Raw genomic sequence first — 18,017 nt, forward strand, 5'->3', positions numbered from 1 at the left:
ATCATTGAGAGCATATGGCCCACTTTCTCTCCTTCCGCAAAAAATAGTTTTTTATAGAAGAGACGTTTCCTCTCAGCCACCTGCAGGAGATGACACCTTAATTCCTCCTGCTTGGCTTTTAACTGATTACTTGTCTCTGTGGAAGGAGCATTCACAAAGGCTTCCTCTGCCATCCTCATATCTGCATGTACTTGTATATCTTTTTCTTTAGATTGGGATTTAATCCTACTAATGGACTTAATCAGGGTACCTCTAAGAAAGGCTTTCATAGCCTCGCATTTTTCGAATTTTTCAAGCCGCGCCGCTACTCCCTGGCTTGCCGCAGCCAGCGTGTCAGCAGTGTCTTCTTCACCGGCGCCATCTTGGATCCGCTCGTCTCGCTTCGGTCTGAGCGGGGTTTTTCCTCTCTTCCCTGGCAATGTGGTTCCCGAGGTAGGTGTATCTCTGTCCCGGAGGCTTTAGGGAGGTCTGTACTGTTTGTGCCGCTTGATAAATACAGCTGGAAAACTGTTTATGATAGGATCATGGCCGGAGCACTGGAGACCCGCGTCTTACTCCATGTGGCGTCAGGCACCGCCCCTAGCGGTAATCATTTTAGTAAATAACTTGCATAGCAGATTGTTTCTCTGATGTCCATGCTGCAGGCTGCTTATGTTTATGCTCTAGGGCAGACATGCTCAACCTGCGGCCCTCCAGCTGTTGCAAAACTACAACTCCCATCATTCCCTGACAGCCTACAGCTATCATCCTACAGAAAGGCATCGTGGGAGTTGTAGTTTTACAACAGCTGGAGGGCCGCAGATCGAGCATGCCTGTCCTCGGGGAAGAGTGACCTGCTCCAATATCCAGTTCAGGAGCCAGGGTATAATGTGATTCTGCAGCGATGGCTCCTGTACAGAACTTTGAGACATAACTGGACACCCTCTATCCTAGTGCCTAGATATATACAGTGTGCAGTGTAGACTGCTGCTGGTCCGTGTGGCTATTTAGATGGGATCTACTGTGCAAATAACACTCCTGTACTATAATAGCTTTTCTGTTTAATGGAAGGTATACGATAATAGTCCAGAGATATGGGAAACATTTTAATTTCTTAATATATTGGTTGGGGAGGGGGGCGCAACTCTACCCTGACAGCTTTGCCAAATACAGCTGCTAGAGGTTGCAATCTGAATTTGGATTTGTAGTGTTTCCAATGAGTTCCTCTTATTGGGGCACAAGGACTTTTTATCAGTTCAGCAGCTCTATGCCACTGGAAAGCAATATGCTTCATGTACATACACGTTTCAGAAAGCTTAACCCCTTAATAACCGCGCATATGGCTTTCTACAGTGGTCAGGAATAAACACGTGCAGCGGAGAACGGGGACCCTGCTGTAATGGCCCAAACCGGAAGAAGTGCTGATCTGGGCCGTTTAACCCCATAGATGCCTCTTTCTTCCAAAGGCACCTTGCAAATGAAATTGCACAATGAATGTCCCAGGCCTGCCTGCAGTGTTTTCCATTGGCTCAGCCTAGTGAAATTATAGCACTGACGGTATAATACATTATACAGAACATTACATATGGAAGTCCTCTTGAGTGGTGTAACAAAATAAATAAATAAATAAGGCTTTATAAAAAAAAAATGTAAATCTATAAAATAAAAAAAAATTGCAAAAGTAAAATCCCATCCACACATTTGGTATCACTGTATCCATAACCACCTGCAATACACAATTTTCATGTAATTTATACTGTTTGAACGCCATTAAAAAAGACAATTGCAGAATCGCAGTTTTTTGCCTATCCACCACAAAAAAAACTAAAAACAAAGCAATGAAAAAAGCGTTATGTACCCCAAAATTGTATCAATGAAAACTACAAAATGCCCCACCAAAATCAAGTCTTTACACAGCTCAGTAGAAATAAAATTAATAGTTATGGGTCTTATGGGATGTGGAATAGTGTCCACTTTAAAACTTGAAACCGAACTCCGCTTCGTTTCTGACTAGTACCTCTGAACCGAAGATGAGTAAGGTTTTAAAGTGGTTTTCCACTTTAAAAATCAACTACAGAAGTTATTCACTGAGGTCACACACGACTTGGTGAATAACTAACCGGCTCATCGGAGCCCATACATTCTAATACTGTACGGAGACATCATGGAGTGGAATCTCCATACAGTATTATTCCGAAGTTTTGAACGAAGCGACTTTGGATGAAGAATTTGAAGCTCGTTTAAAAAATGCATTTAACCTGTAAAGGACTTACGGACCAGCGCCGTACATGTACGGCGGGCTGATTGGGCGGGTGCAGGAGCTGCGCCCGCCTGATCAGTGGCATGGACCCGGCAGTCACTGACAGCCGGGCTCCTGCTGCATACGCCAGCATCGGTGAAAACACCAATGCCAGCGTATTAACGCTGACCGCGGCATGCAGAGGGTTTGCTTAGGGTACGGGTGCCCTCTGCATCTCAATCGGGTCCCCGCGCTGCAGTGACGGGGACCCGATGGCAGAGAAGGCAGCCCGATGCCTTTCATAGGCATCAGGGCTTGCCTTCTACAGAAGCCTGTGAGATCCAGCCCCTTAAGCTGGGTCTCAAATGCAGGCTGTCAGTGTAAAGGCTGACAGGCAATCCATAAAATAAAAAAAAACTGTCAAAAAATGTATTTATTTTTGTCACCTTACATCACAAAAATTGTAATACCAAGTAGGGTTGCATCGAGTATCAAATTATCAATACCCAATCGATACTTTTGTACCCGTATCGATTCGATACCAGGATTTGTTATTTACCGATACTGAGAGAACATGGCACGCGCCGCTCTCGGCGCGCTCCATGTTATCCTGAGGCGGCACAGTGGAGAAGGAGGGAGTCCCTCCCTCCCCACTGTGTGCGGCTGCCGCTGGCCACAAATGAAAATAGAGAGGAGTAGGAGGGGAGAGACTGTGGCCACTGCGCCACCAATGAATATAGTTTATGCCTGAATACAAATCTAGGCTGCGAGTACCGGCTCTATACCTGGCCTCTGACTGCACGCTGTGATCCACCGCAATTAACCCCTCCGAGGCCGGGTATGGGATATGGACAGTAACCGCAGCCTACGTTTGTATTAAGGCATAAAGGGGTTAATTGCGGTGGATCGCAGCGCACAGTCAAAGAGGCTGGGTATGTGATATGGCCGGCACCCGCAGCCTACGTTTGTATTCAGGCATAAACTACACTGCTCAAAAAAATAAAGGGAACACAAAAATAACATATCCTAGATCTGAGTTAATTAAATATTCTTCTGAAATACTTTGATCTTTACATAGTTGAATGTGCTGACAACAAAATCACACAAAAATAAAAAAATGGAAATCAAATTTGAAACCCATGGAGGTCTGGATTTGGAGTCACCCTCAAAATTAAAGTGGAAAAACACACTACAGGCTGATCCAACTTTGATGTAATGTCCTTAAAACAAGTCAAAATGAGGCTCAGTAGTGTGTGTGGCCTCCACGTGCCTGTATGACCTCCCTACAACGCCTGTGCATGCTCCTGATGAGGTGGCGGACGGTCTCCTGAGGGATCTCCTCCCAGACCTGGACTAAAGCATCTGACAACTCCTGGACAGTCTGTGGTGCAACGTGACGTTGGTGGATAGAGCGAGACATGATGTCCCAGATGTGCTCAATTGGATTCAGGTCTGGGGAACGGGCGGGCAAGTCCATAGCATCAATGCCTTCGTCTTGCAGTAACTGCTGACACACTCCAGCCACATGAGGTCTAGCATTGTCTTGCATTAGGAGGAACCCAGGGCCAACCGCACCAGCATATGGTCTCACAAGGGGTCTGAGGATCTCATCTCGGTACCTAATGGCAGTCAGACTACCTCTGGCGAGCACATGGAGGGCTGTGCGGCCCTCCAAAGAAATGCCACCCCACACCATTACTGACCCAATGCCAAACCGGTCATGCTGGAGTATGTTGCAGGCAGCAGAACGTTCTCCACTCTGTCACGTCTGTCACATGTGCTCAGTGTGAACCTGCTGTCCTGACTGGGAGTTTGTAGGCATCCTTCTCAGGTGAGTCCTGTCTGCCACTCCCAGCTACTATATTAGTTTCAGTTTCACTTGCAGTCATTGCCAGATATAGTCCTTACTTCCAGTTCTATTCTGACCTTTGAAGGAGATCGTTTGATGGTGTTGCTGTGGAGCTCTTGTCCGGCGTGGACTGTCGTGATTGGGATCGCCTTCTCTGCTCGTGACTGGATAAGTCTATTTCTGCTTTAGTTTGTTTGTTGCTGTCTTCCCCTGCTGTTCTCCTAGACATGAGTGATGGTGACTAGTGCTCCCATCGGCCTTTCCCCACTCTAGGCTTGTTAGGGAGACTGAGGGTTTAGGCATCCTGCTCGCCGCACGGGTTCACACCCCGTCTAGGGTATCAGGGCAGACAGGTGCCAGCTTAGGGTTAGTCAGGGGTGGCCATACTATTCCCATCCGTAGATAAGGGTCCCCCTTCCCATCCGTCTGGTGCGACACGACTGCTGCTGGGATAGCGGTCGTGACAGTATATCTGGCCTTTTAAAAAAAATAAAAAAAAGTGACATTTTTTTTTTTTTTTTTGCTTGCTGTTTTGCTTTGTATTTTTCTGTTCCACTATGGATCCGGTTACGGTTTTGGCGAAACAATTACAGAGATTATCCCTTGAAGTGGCAGGATTAAAAGCAACAGTGCTGCAGCAGCCATCCTTGGGTTCCACCGTTGCTACGGGAAACCAAGGTACTCCTGAGCCAAAAGTGGCTTTACCTGATAGGTTCTCAGGAGGGAGAGACCAATTTGTAACCTTCAGAGAAGCTTGCAAATTGTTCTTCAGGTTACGCCCTAGATCCTCCGGCGTGAGGAACAACGGGTGGGCATTGTAATTTCTCTCCTGCAAGGAGATCCGCAGGCTTGGGCTTTCTCCCTACCATCAGACTCTCTGGCCTTATGATCAGTGGAGGAGTTTTTTGAAGCCCTGGGTCTCGTATATGATGACCCGGACAGGGTCTCACTGGCTGAGTCTAAGCTACGTAGACTTCGGCAAGAGAACCGGTCTGCTGAACTATATTGTTCCGAATTCCGTAGGTGGGCTACTGATACGTTATGGAACGACTCGGCTCTTAGGAGTCAGTTCTGCCAGGGGTTGTCTGAAAAATTAAAAGACGCGCTGGCGGTATACGAGGTCCCTGGGTCTCTGGAGGCTGCTATGTCTCTGTCCATAAGAATCGACAGACGACTCAGGGAGAGACTATAAAATTTTACGGAGGCCTCTATAGGGCAGGGATCGGTTTGTTATGATCCAGTCAAACCAATGCAAATAGGGGGCGCCACTAGACGGGTGAATCCTCCTAAGTTCCGCCGTAGGTCAGAGGTTTGTTTTCGTTGTGGGGGGAGAGGTCATTTTGTAAAGGTTTGTCCCTCAGAACCCAAGAGACCACAAACAAAGGAGCCGCCGGAAAACTAGAGTCCCCAGATTGTGCGGAGGATAACAGTCAGGGCGTATTCGTTTACTCCATACGCATGTCTCAGTTTTTGTTGTCCGATACCGTTGAAGCGGGCAATAAGACTGAGATCTGTTCCGTCTTTTTGGACAGTGGGGCGGGGGTCAACTTGGTGGATTCACGGTTTGCTCAGGCTCTGGGTTTTACTCCGGAACCGATACGCAGAACTATTCCTGTTTTTGCCATCGACTCCTCCCCTCTTACTCAGAAAGAGTTAACTCAGATCATCCATAATATCCATCTGCAGGTAGGGGACCTCCATAAAGAGCATATCTCTTGTTATGTCCTGGACGGTCTTCCGGCTCCTATGGTATTGGGGTTTCCCTGGCTGGTGACTCACAATCCAGTGGTGGATTGGCAGGCCGGGGAGATTGTGGAGTGGAGTGAACATTGTAAGGACAACTGCTTGAGTAGTAGGTGCTCTACACTCTCTGTAACATCTTTACCTGCCTTTCTGTCAGATTTTATGGATGTGTTCTCTGAGAAGGGTTGTCAGGGGTTACCACATCATCGTCCATATGATTGCCCGATTAATCTATTACCTGGGGCAAAACTGCCTAAAACCCGGTTATACAATCTTTCCGGCCCGGAGAGGAAGGCTATGAAAGATTATATTTCGGAGAGTTTGGCTAAGGGACACATCAGACCCTCTTCTTCACCTGTGGCTGCAGGGTTCTTTTTCGTTAAAAAGAAAGATGGGGGCCTACGTCCTTGCCTGGATTTCCGGGAATTAAACCGGATAACTATCCGAGATCCCTATCCTCTTCCTCTCATTCCCGACCTCTTTAATCAGGTTACTGGTGCTAAATGGTTCTCCAAAATGGATCTCAGAGGAGCCTATAACCTGGTTCGCATCAAAGAGGGGGATGAGTGGAAGACGGCTTTTAATACTCCGGAAGGGCATTATGAAAATCTGGTCATGCCATTTGGTCTTACTAATGCGCCTGCGGTATTCCAACATTTTGTCAACGATATTTTTAGTCACCTTATCGGGAGATTTGTTGTGATATATCTTGATGACATCCTGGTCTATTCCCCGGATCTGGATACACATAAGATCCATGTGAGACAAGTGCTGCAGATATTAAGGGCCAACAAATTGTTTGCTAAGTTAGAAAAATGTGTGTTCGCCGTAAAAGAACTGCCATTTCTGGGGTATGTGTTGTCTGATTCAGGTTTCCGCATGGATCCAGAGAAAGTCTGGGCGATTATGGACTGGGATCTGCCTGAGAACCTGAAGGCATTGCAACTCTTCCTAGGGTTTGCCAATTTTTATAGAAAGTTTATAAAGAACTATTCCTTGGTGGTCAAACCACTGACGGACATGACCCGAAAGGGATCCGATTTTTCCAAATGGTCACATGCAGCCAAAACTGCCTTTGCATCTCTGAAGGAGAGATTCACCTCGGCCCCTATTCTCGTACAGCCAGATGTCTCGCTTCCTTTTATTGTAGAGGTTGACGCATCAGAGGTGGGGGTGGGAGCGGTACTATCTCAGGGCCCGTCCCCTGGTGAATGGCGTCCGTGTGCTTTCTTTTCGAAGAAATTGTCTACTGCAGAAAGGAACTATGATATTGGCAACAGGGAACTTTTGGCTATTAAGTTGGCTTTTGAGGAGTGGCGTCATTTTTTGGAGGGGGCGGTTCATCCCGTCACGGTGATTACTGATCACAAAAACTTATTATATCTGGAGTCTGCTAAACGTCTCACCCCTAGACAGGCTCAGTGGTCGTTATTTTTTACTAGGTTTAATTTTGTAATAACCTATCGCCCGGGGGCAAAAAATACTAAGGCGGATGCATTGTCTCAAAGTTTTCCTGGAGGGGGTGATGTTGAGGTACCAGAGCCCATTTTGCAAAAGGGGGTGGTGGTCTCTGCATTACACTCAGGTTTAGAGGGGAGGGTGTTGGAAGCTCAGGGGGACGCCCCGGCCTCCTGCCCCTCGGGTAAACTCTTTGTGCCAGAAAATTTACGCCTGGAGATACTAAAAGAACACCATAACTCCACACCGGCAGGACACCCAGGTAGTAGGGCAACCTCTGAATTAGTGTCTCGTCGGTTCTGGTGGCCTAAGTGGCGCCAGGAGGTGTTGAATTTTGTGTCTGCATGTGCTACCTGTGCTCGTTCTAAGGTAGATCATACTCGTCCGGCAGGGCGTCTTTTACCTCTAGCCATCCCCAACAGGCCTTGGACGCACCTATCAATGGATTTCATTACGGATCTACCAGTATCAGCGGGGAAAACTGTTATTCTTGTAGTTGTTGACAGATTCAGTAAAATGGTGCACTTTATTGCTCTTGCCGCATTGCCTAATGCTAACACACTGGCTCAGGTTTTTATTGACCACATCGTGAAGCTTCACGGGGTCCCTTCCGATATTGTTTCGGATCGTGGTACCCAATTCGTTTCTAAATTTTGGAAAGCTTTTTGTTCTCGTTTAGGGGTTCATCTGTCGTTTTCTTCATATTTCCATCCATAGTCCAACGGTCAGACTGAATGTACCAATCAAAACCTAGAGACATATTTGAGATGCTTTGTTTCCGAAAATCAGGCGAAATGGTCATCTTATTTACCGTTAGCCGAGTTTGCCATTAATAATCGTCGTCAAGAATCCACCGATAAGTCACCATTTTTTGGTGCGTATGGTTTCCATCCTCAGTTTTGTACGTTTAGTGAGGGGGGGCCGTCTGGGATTCCCGAGGAGGAACGATTTGCGTCTTCACTTTCTTCAGTGTGGCAGAGTGTGCAAGAAAGTTTGAAGAGAATGGGTGGTAGATACAAACGTGTGGCTGATAGGAGGCGCTCTGAAGGTCCGGACCTTGGGGTGAATGACTTGGTGTGGTTGTCTACCAGATTTATCAAGTTGAAGGTTCCCTCATGGAAATTAGGTCCGAGATTTATTGGTCCTTATAGGGTAATTAAGATCATTAACCCGGTAGCTTTTCGTCTGGAGCTACCTCAGACTCTAAGGATCCATAATGTCTTCCACAGATCTCTGCTTAAGAGATATGTAGAACCTCCTGAACCATTGCCACTACCGCCTCCACCGGTGGTTGTTGATGGCAGTCTTGAGTTTCAGGTAGAAAAGATTGTTGACTCACGATATGTTCGCCGCTCTCTTCAGTACCTGGTGCACTGGAGAGGTTATGGTTCCGAAGAGAGAATGTGGTTTCCAGCTTCAGAGATGAAAGCGGACAGACTCATTCGGGCTTTTCATAGCTCCCATCCGGAGAGGCCTGGTCTTGAGGGTCCGGGGGCCCCTCGTAGAAAGGGGGGTACTGTCACGACTGTGACTGATCCAGACAGATCTGGGAGGAGAAGGTCGCAGCGACTTGCTACTCGCGATAGCTTGTGAGTTTGCTCCATGGTTCAGGGTATGTCATCCGGGTTTTGCCTTGTGAACCTTTTTGTCCTGACTGGGAGTTTGTAGGCATCCTTCTCAGGTGAGTCCTGTCTGCCACTCCCAGCTACTATATTAGTTTCAGTTTCACTTGCAGTCATTGCCAGATATAGTCCTTACTTCCAGTTCTATTCTGACCTTTGAAGGAGATCGTTTGATGGTGTTGCTGTGGAGCTCTTGTCCGGCGTGGACTGTCGTGATTGGGATCGCCTTCTCTGCTCGTGACTGGATAAGTCTATTTCTGCTTTAGTTTGTTTGTTGCTGTCTTCCCCTGCTGTTCTCCTAGACATGAGTGATGGTGACTAGTGCTCCCATCGGCCTTTCCCCACTCTAGGCTTGTTAGGGAGACTGAGGGTTTAGGCATCCTGCTCACCGCACAGGTTCACACCCCGTCTAGGGTATCAGGGCAGACAGGTGCCAGCTTAGGGTTAGTCAGGGGTGGCCATACTATTCCCATCCGTAGATAAGGGTCCCCCTTCCCCTTCGTCTGGTGCGACACGACTGCTGCTGGGATAGCGGTCGTGACACCTGCTTTCATCTGTGAAGAGCACAGGGCGCCAGTGGCGAATTTGCCAATCTTAGTGTTCTCTGACAAATGCCAAACGTCCTGCACGGTGTTGGGCTGTAAGCACAACCCCCACCTGTGGACGTCGGGCCCTCATATCACCCTCATGGAGTCTGTTTCTGACCGTTTGAGCAGACACATGCACATTTGTGGCCTGCTGGATGTCATTTTGCAGGGCTCTGGCAGTGCTCCTCCTGTTCCTCCTTGCACAAAGGCGGAGGTAGCGGTCCTGCTGCTGGGTTGTTGCCCTCCTACGGCCTCCTCCACGTCTCCTGATGTACTGGCCTGTCTCCTGGTAGCGCCTCCATGCTCTGGACACTACGCTGGCAGACACAGCAAACCTTCTTGCCACAGCTCACATTGATGTGCCATCCTGGATAAGCTGCACTACCTGAGCCACTTGTGTGGGTTGTAGACTCCGTCTCATGCTACCACTAGAGTGAAAGCACCGCCAGCATTCAAAAGTGACCAACATCGGCCAGGAAGCATAGGAACTGAGATGTGGTCTGTGGTCACCACCTGCAGAACCAATCCTTTATTGGGGGTGTCTTGCTAATTGCCTATAATTTCCACCTGTTGTCTATCCCATTTGCACAACAGTATGTGAAATTGATTGTCACTCAGTGTTGCTTCCTAAGTGGACAGTTTGATTTCACAGAAGTGTGATTGACTTCGAGTTACAATGTGTTGTTTAAGTGTTCCCTTTATTTTTTTGAGCAGTGTATATTCATTGGTGGCGCAGTGGCCACAGTCCCTCCGCTCCTACTCCCCCTCTTCTCAGTATTATATTAATTGCAGTGCTGGGGCTCTGATCAGGACGCTGCTGAAGCCCTGGCTACCATGGTAAGCTCCCTGCTGCTGTGTGCACAAAGCACAGGGCAGCAGGGAGAATGTAAAGTCCTATTCACCCTAATAGAGATCTATTAGGGTGAAATAGACAAGGGTTCTAGCCCCTAAGGGGGCTAATAGTTAGTAAATAAAAAGTTAAAAAAAAAAGTTTATACCATCCCACCAAATATAAAAATGTTAAATCTCCCCTTTTCCTAATTATACATATAAAAATATAAACACAAATTTTTTTTTTATATATTGCATATCGCCACTTCCGAAAAAGTCAGAATGATTAAAATATCTCCTATGCTTTGAATGTCTTAAGAGAAAAAAATATTAAAAATACACGCAATTTACCATTGATGTACCCGTGATTTGTAAATGTGACTGTGTGGATTCATTTAGCGGACATACACACATACACTCAGCTTTATATATTAGATATATATAATATATAGGTGGAAACATGGGTGTGGGTAACTATGTCAATGAGTTTCATTCCAGATTTATTATAGGGACTTTTTAAAAAAGATACTCCAGGAGGAGGGTGGAGTAGAAAAACTGGAGTATCTTTTCTAGACAAAAGTGTTAGGTTTTAAACATGAGACGTTTGATAAACATGGAATATAGTAGAGCAACACAAGCTCAAACAAAACTGACTTTAAAAATGGTGATAAATTCCCCCCATTGTGTTTTTTATTTTTATTTTTTTTAAAGGAAGAGAAAAAGAGAAAACGAGAAAAAGAACAATGTGATTCAGATGAAGAAACTGAGTATTTTGAACCAGAGAAGAAAGTAGAAGTTGAAACCCCTACAGACCGTCCAGTCAGAGCTTGCAGAACCCATCCAGGTGAAAAAGGATGTTACTGGTTTTATGTAGTTATTAGAATGGTTCGTAATACAACATTAATGATATTATTCTGTGTTGCAGCAGAAAATGAAAGCACCCCCATACAACAGCTTCTAGAACATTTCCTCCGACAACTCCAACGGTAAGAGAATTGTGAGAAGAAGGTTGCTAATTGGCATATATTAGTTATAAAATATATTTAACTGTAAGTGCATTGCTTTCTCGCCCTTATTCATTGGGGGACACAGGAACCGTGGTATAGCTATGTCCTCTAGGAGGCGTTGACACTAGTAAAAGCTGTTAGCTCCTCCCCTGGCAGCTATACCCCCTCCAGTCTGGAGAGAGCTTCAGTTTTTTTCTAGTGTCAATAGGAGGCAAGACCTCCCTGCTCTGCAGGGTACCTCCTGAAGATTTTTTTATTTTATTTTATTATTTTCCTTTTTTTTCAGATGGGAAACAGTGGTCGCCTCGCCTCCCTGTTCTCCCGGGGAAGCACACCAGCGTTGTTTCACCACGCTGCCTACTCCCCCATATGAAGACCAGGTGGACCAGGGCCTGCCACTACGATGCAAGTAGCTGAAGGGGTGACCCTGCTGGAGAAGAGGAAGGGTGAAGATGGCGGCAGGACAGAAGATGAGGTGAGTACACGGGAATAGGTAAGTATGTTTAACCCTCTCCTCCCTCGTCATCATTATCAGCAGGGCCAGCCTATACTCAGGGGTTCAAGATGCATGATGGCCAATGGTTACATAATTTAATCAGGGTTGGACCTGACCTTGGTGGGACACCCTGTCTGTGTAAATCAATAGGCCCTCCTCAGCCCTCATCACTTGGACTCTCCATCAGGTTGCAAGTACAGTGTGCCATAACATCCCCCTTACAAGGCACACAGGGGGTTAATTCCTCTGTTCTACAGCGGGAGGCTGAGCGCACCGCTGTGGACCAGGGCGCTCGGTCAGGCATGCGGAGGGGGTTAACAGCAGCGCGATCAGCGTTTGTCTGGCCGGCCCACGTTGATATCGGGAACCCCCCCCCCCCCGGCCAGGCGGGCGCATTCGCGCTGCTTTGGCCCCTATGTGTCCCGGCCGGTGCATAATTCGGTGGCTCTCCTCCTGTGCAATCTCTCCTGAGGCTGTGCGCAGGAAGGGGGGGGGCGCACTCTCTTTGGATTGCCGCTTAGCGGCCGGCTTGGGGGGGGGGGGGGGGGGCACTCTGGCGAAAATTCTTCATGCCCTACCTCACCCTCCCCCAGACACCTGCTGAGCTCCGCCCCCAGGTCCTCAAGACAGCCTTAACCCTTCAGGGTCAGCCACCTCTTTGGGCCAGCACCTGGTTACTGGGGTTCTACCTCTAGTACTGTGTGCCATAATTGTGGAGAAATTTAACCCCTTCCTGCCTCCTGTCATTGAGGCCGGCTTCCTAGTTTAAAATAAATAAATAAAATGAAATGGTCGTTTGGTTGATAATTCTTCGCCAGCGCAATTCAATAGAGGACCTCTAAAAAAGGACATTCCCAATCCACCCTCTTGGGTCGTTTGGTTGATAATTCTCCACCTGCACAATCTAGTGGGGGTCCGCTGGAACCTCCCATCCACCCTCCGGGCATGTTTGGTTGATAATGCACTGCCTTGGCGATCCGGTGGAGAGACCTCTAGAAGTTCCCATTCCACCCCCTGGGTAGTTTGGTTGATAAGTCCCCACCTGTGCAGTCCACAACTGCCAGGGGCGAGACTCTGAGGGGTAGCCCTACGCGCAAGCGTACCACAACAGGACATCTATCTCCTCGAATATCTCGCACCCCCACCCTTCCTCCCTGGGTCACGGTCAGACACATCCTCCCTCTCAGGGGACGATCCGTCCGAAGGGGGGGGGGGGGGGGGGGCAAGAGAATCACTGATTCAGACCCTGACATGAGTCCGAAGCAATCTCCCGAGATTGCGTCTAAGGTGGCCAGAAGTACTTGTATGCATTACCCCTTCCTTAGGCGGAGTAAATGCACTACTTCGGGATACAGCACTTGCCTTATACATTGTCCCCTGCCATAGGTGGACTAAGTAAAATAACATGGGGTTCGAGACCGGCCATATGCATATCCATTGATGGCGCAATGACATTATCACTGGTTACATTGTGTGCTGTATGCATTACCCCCTTACTTGGGTGCATAACTCGCCTTATGCACTAGTTCTAGCCGTGGGCATTCGCCCCCCTTCATAGGTGGAGTATTCTCCCTACCACTGGCTAGTACTTGCCGTATTCTTCAGCCTTCCTTGGTAGGTAATTTCACTACCATTGAATACGGTTCCGACTGTCGCGCTATCCTTCCATAGGCTGAGTGTTGCACATCACTGTGCTTTTCTGTTGCATTACCCCCTTCCACAAGGATCATTAGCGGGGGAATAACTAAACATCCTCAGATTCTGCAATTCTGCGGCGCTACGGCTCTAGGTGCCTTCGCTTATTTCACAAGGGGGCGTGGCAACAGTCGGTACTGGCAGGTATATATGGGTGCCATCAGTGGACACGGTGGCTTTTCCTTCCTTTCCTTTGGTGCTGGTTTTGCGCATGGTTATAACATCCTCTGTCTTCTCAGGGGGTTCCTAGCATCACTTCTGTATCCTAGAGACCCCGTCTCCATGGGCCCCCGTTGTTCCAGTCGGTCATGATATTGTCCACATCAATACGTATTGCGTACTCCATTGCACCTATATGGTGAGTACGTTCCAGCGAGTCAAGTGTTTCACTGACTCCGTGTTCTCTATCCACCACTCCCCTTTCTCTGGGACAGTGGTTATGCTGGCACTCAGGTTTAGCTGCTACAGCTTGATCTCCTCCACAGGTGCAGTTTTTTTGCTAATGCTTGAGTTCGTGGTCGCTGCAGTGGGACGTCCCCCTCAGGTAGGGGCACTACCTTGGCAGTTGCGCCTGTTTAGCGCCCTTCCAGGTAGAGTTTTTTAAGGTTAGCTCTACTTAACTGGGGCAGTATGGTACGTGGCTTCTACGTATAGCCTCAGGCCTCCCTCTCAGTTTTGCGCTGACTGGGCAAGCGCTTGCTACTACTGTGGGAGCGGTATTGCGTTACCACTACATGCTTGGGTTCTTACTGCACAGCTCTTTGTCAGGGGGTGGATTCTTTAGCACTAAATTCGGTGGCCTCTGTGGGTGGCCCCCTCCTCTGCTGGGGTATGGGGCTAGCAATACAGTGTGAATCCCATTGCCTGGCTTCCCTCAGGCGGAGTTTTTTTTTTGTACTGCCACTTAATCCTGGCCACTTTGTATAGCGCCGGTCTCAGATGGGGAATGGGCTTAGACCTAGCCTATCCTTCTCCTGTCTTTTCCTCCTCTGGCTCATTGTTCATAGCCACCCCGCATGCCTTGTAGTTCCTACGTTACTACCTTTCCGCATCTGCATTTGCATGGGGTATTCGCTCGGTGGCCTTTCATTCCAGGCACGCTCCGTTCCCGACTGGTGGGCTGTGGCGCCCAGAGACTACTTTCTTCACAGGGTCTGGTCCTACATCAGCATTTAGGGTCTTTGTTTGACGGCGTGGCTATTGAAACCGCCATTCTGACGTGGAGAGGGTTTTCAGCGGATGTCATCTGCACTATGATTCAGGCCAGGAAGCCTGCATCGCCCAGGATCTATTAGGACCTGGAGGTCCTTCCTGGACTTCTGTAAAAGCCGGGACATCCCCTCACTCCGTTTTTTTTTCTCTCCCCGCGATCCTATCCTTTCTACTATCAGGGTTGGACCTGGTTTAGCCCTTAGTCCTTGATGGGTCAGGTGTTGGCGCTTCTATCCTGGGGTGGCTTCCAGTGTACTCTGGTTTCCCTGGTGCCATGGAAACCTTCCTCAGGAAGTGGCACATACAGTTCCTCCGTACCGTCCTTTACCGCCTTGGGATCCGAATATAGTTTTCTCAGCGTTCCAGCCTTCTCCCTTTGAGCCCTTGCGGGAGATCTCACTCCAGCTCCTGTCCTAGAAGGTAGTCTTTTCTTGTGGCTATACATCAGACGGGCGTCCGAGTTGAGGGCGCTCTCTTGCAGAAAGCCCTTCCTGGTTCTTCACAAGGATAAGACGGTTCTCCGGCTCATTCCTTCTTCTCCCGAAGGTGGTCTCTGACTTCCATATCAATGAGGACATTGCCTTTCCTTCACTGTCCCTCCCCTTTACACCCTACGGAAGGGAGTTACATTATTGGTCATTGTCAGAGCTCCGATTATTATTTGGCAGCCTCCAGTCTGTTCCGGCGTACGGAACCCCTTTTTGTCTTCCGAAGGGTCCTCGCTAGGGATTGGTGGCCTCCAAGGTGGCGATTGCACATTGGATTCGGTCTGCAACTGCTGAAACATACCGCGCCCGGAGCAGGGTTCTGCCCTTAGGTGTCACGGCTCACTCCACTGAGCGGTGGGCGCTTTTTGGGCTCGGGGAAATCGCGCTTCAGCTGCTCAGTTGTGTAAGGCGGCTACTGGTCCTCCTTACACACGTAAACAAAAATTTACCAGGTGCATACTTATGCATTGGCGGTCCTGTCTTGGGCCGCGTGGTCTTGCAGGAGACAGTTCTTAGATGCCTGCAGGGACGCTTGCTTCCATGGGTCTGTGGTTTTTCCCTCCCTATGGACTGCTTTTGGACGTCCCACAGTTCCTGTGTCCCCCAATGAATATGGGTGAGAAAAGGAGATTTTTGTATAACCTACCAGTAAAATCTCTCTCGCTCTTCATTGGGGGACACAGCACCCACCCAGTATTGTTGTTCAACCACAGTTGTAGCTGTTACTGGTTAGAACCCTGTTGGGTCTTTTGGCATGGCTGGTGTTCCATGTTTTTTCTTTGGTTGGCTTGCTTCTCCTACTGCTTGTGCAGAAACTGAAGCTCTATCTCCAGGCTGGAGGGGGTATAGCTGCCAGGGGAGGAGCTAACAGCTTTTACTAGTGTCAACGCCTCCTAGAGGACATAGCTATACCACGGTTCCTGTGTCCCCCAATGAAGAGCGAGAAAGAGATTTTACTGGTAAGTTATACAAAATCTCCTTTTTCTGTTTCTTGTTAATTATGCAGTTTTTTGTTTTTTTTGTTTTGTTTTTTGACATTTAGGAAAGATCCTCATGGTTTCTTTGCTTTTCCTGTCACGGATCAAATTGCACCTGGATATTTTATGATCATAAAACATCCAATGGATTTCAGTACTATGAAAGATAAAATAGCTGCAAACGAGTACAAGTCAATCACAGAATTTAAGGTATGGGAACCACTAGTCATTAGTTTACAGTATGCAGATGCTCATATATAAACCTGTACATAAGGACTTTGCATTTGTGCATGTTTTGTAAACTTTGTTAGGTTAGACTCTGGAACCAAACATCTGCATCGGAGGACACAGTCTTGACCTTAGGTAGAGCTGCTGATCTTGGGCGACATGAAGTCACAAAAAGTGTTAGAGGACCTTTCACCACTCTTGACATGCTTGTGTTAACAGCTTCATGCATTCCCCATTTAATGACAACTCTGGAGCGTCTATTCTTATGACTCTCTATGATGTTTCATTACTTTATTATTTCTACTAGAAGTTATGAATTAATTTCTAGCAGTATGCAGTAAGGGTACAGAAGGGTGATAACCAGTTGGGGGGGTGTACCTGCACAGACTTATTCTATCCATCAGTGGTGCCATTTTCAGACTATGCAGGTACACCCGCCAATTTGTTACCACCCCTCTGTACCCTTACTGCAGACTGCTAGCAATTCATAACTTCTAGTAGAAATCATAAAGGAATGGCACAACATAGAGCCATAAGAATAGACGCTCCAGAATTGTTATTACATGGGGAATTCATGAAGCTATTAAAACAGTCATGTCGGGAGCGGAGAAAGGTCCTCTTTAACTCCACTTACAAATATCCCTCCTGCAGATACTGAGCTAAATCTGTTTTAGGCAGACCTGCTATTTCTGGGAAACCAGGGCGACCCATGGTGAGAGCACAGTTTGGTACTAACCCTGCTTTAGGCCTCTTTCACACGGGCGAGTATTCCGCGCGTATGCGATGCGTGAGGTGAACGCATTGCACCCGCACTGAATACCGACCCATTCATTTCTATGGGGCTGTTCAGATGAGCGGTGATTTTCACGCATCACTTATGCGTTGCGTGAAAATCGCAGCATGCTCTATATTCTGCGTTTTTCACGCAACGCAGGCCCCATAGAAGTGAATGGGGCCGCGTGAAAATCGCAAGCATTCGCAAGCAAGTGCGGATGCGGTGCGATTTTCACGCATGGTTGCTAGGTGTCTATACACTGTATTATTTTCCCTTATAACATGGTTATAAGGGAAAATAATAGCATTCTGAATACAGAATGCTTAGTAGGTGATCAATTGAGGGTTAAAAAAAATATATAAAAAAATTAACTCACCTTCTCCTCTTGTTCGCGTAGTTCCCGGTCTCTTCTTTACTTCTTTAATGATGAGCTATGGGCTAAAGGACCTTTGGTGACGTCAGATCACATGCTCCAATCACATGGTCCATCACCAGTGTGTAGGTGCCCAGGCTGCTCTGCTCTGCCTTCTTTTCACTTTACTCCTCCCTAGTCTCTGCCTTTGCCCGCCCTCCAAGTCTCTTGCCTCATCGATGGGTCCGGACTTGGAGGGCGGGCAAAGGCAGAGACTGGGGAGGAGTAAAGTGAAAAGAAGGCAGAGCAGAGCAGCCTGGGCACCTACACACTGAACGCCGCCCCTGGGCACTTGCGAGTGCTCATTTGCATATGAATTAAACTTCGTTTTTCCTGCTGGTGCAAGTCTAAAGAAAAGAACAAAGGTACAGTCATAATCCTGTATAGGTTTGCTACAGAGCCATGTAAGCGCTGTATAT

The 18,017-nt window shown here is 47.8% G+C and overlaps 1 protein-coding gene across 8 annotated transcripts in view; it reads left to right on the forward strand.

The window, feature by feature from the left end:
• The window catches only part of BRD9 (bromodomain containing 9), an 88,041-nt gene that overhangs the window by 5,260 nt on the left and 64,764 nt on the right, over positions 1-18,017 (forward strand). For 5 of the 8 annotated variants that reach the window (XM_040434136.1, XM_040434131.1, XM_040434134.1 and 2 more), the window contains exons 3-5: positions 11,020-11,152; positions 11,234-11,294; positions 16,249-16,393. In XM_040434136.1, coding sequence (XP_040290070.1) covers positions 11,020-11,152; positions 11,234-11,294; positions 16,249-16,393 — 339 coding nt within the window. The remainder of the gene's footprint in view (positions 1-11,019; positions 11,153-11,233; positions 11,295-16,248; positions 16,394-18,017) is intronic. The other 3 variants (XM_040434132.1, XM_040434138.1, XM_040434135.1) reach the window with 1 other exon arrangement.

This window comes from Bufo bufo, chromosome 5 (genome assembly GCF_905171765.1).
Source record: "Bufo bufo chromosome 5, aBufBuf1.1, whole genome shotgun sequence".
NCBI lineage: Eukaryota > Metazoa > Chordata > Amphibia > Anura > Bufonidae > Bufo > Bufo bufo.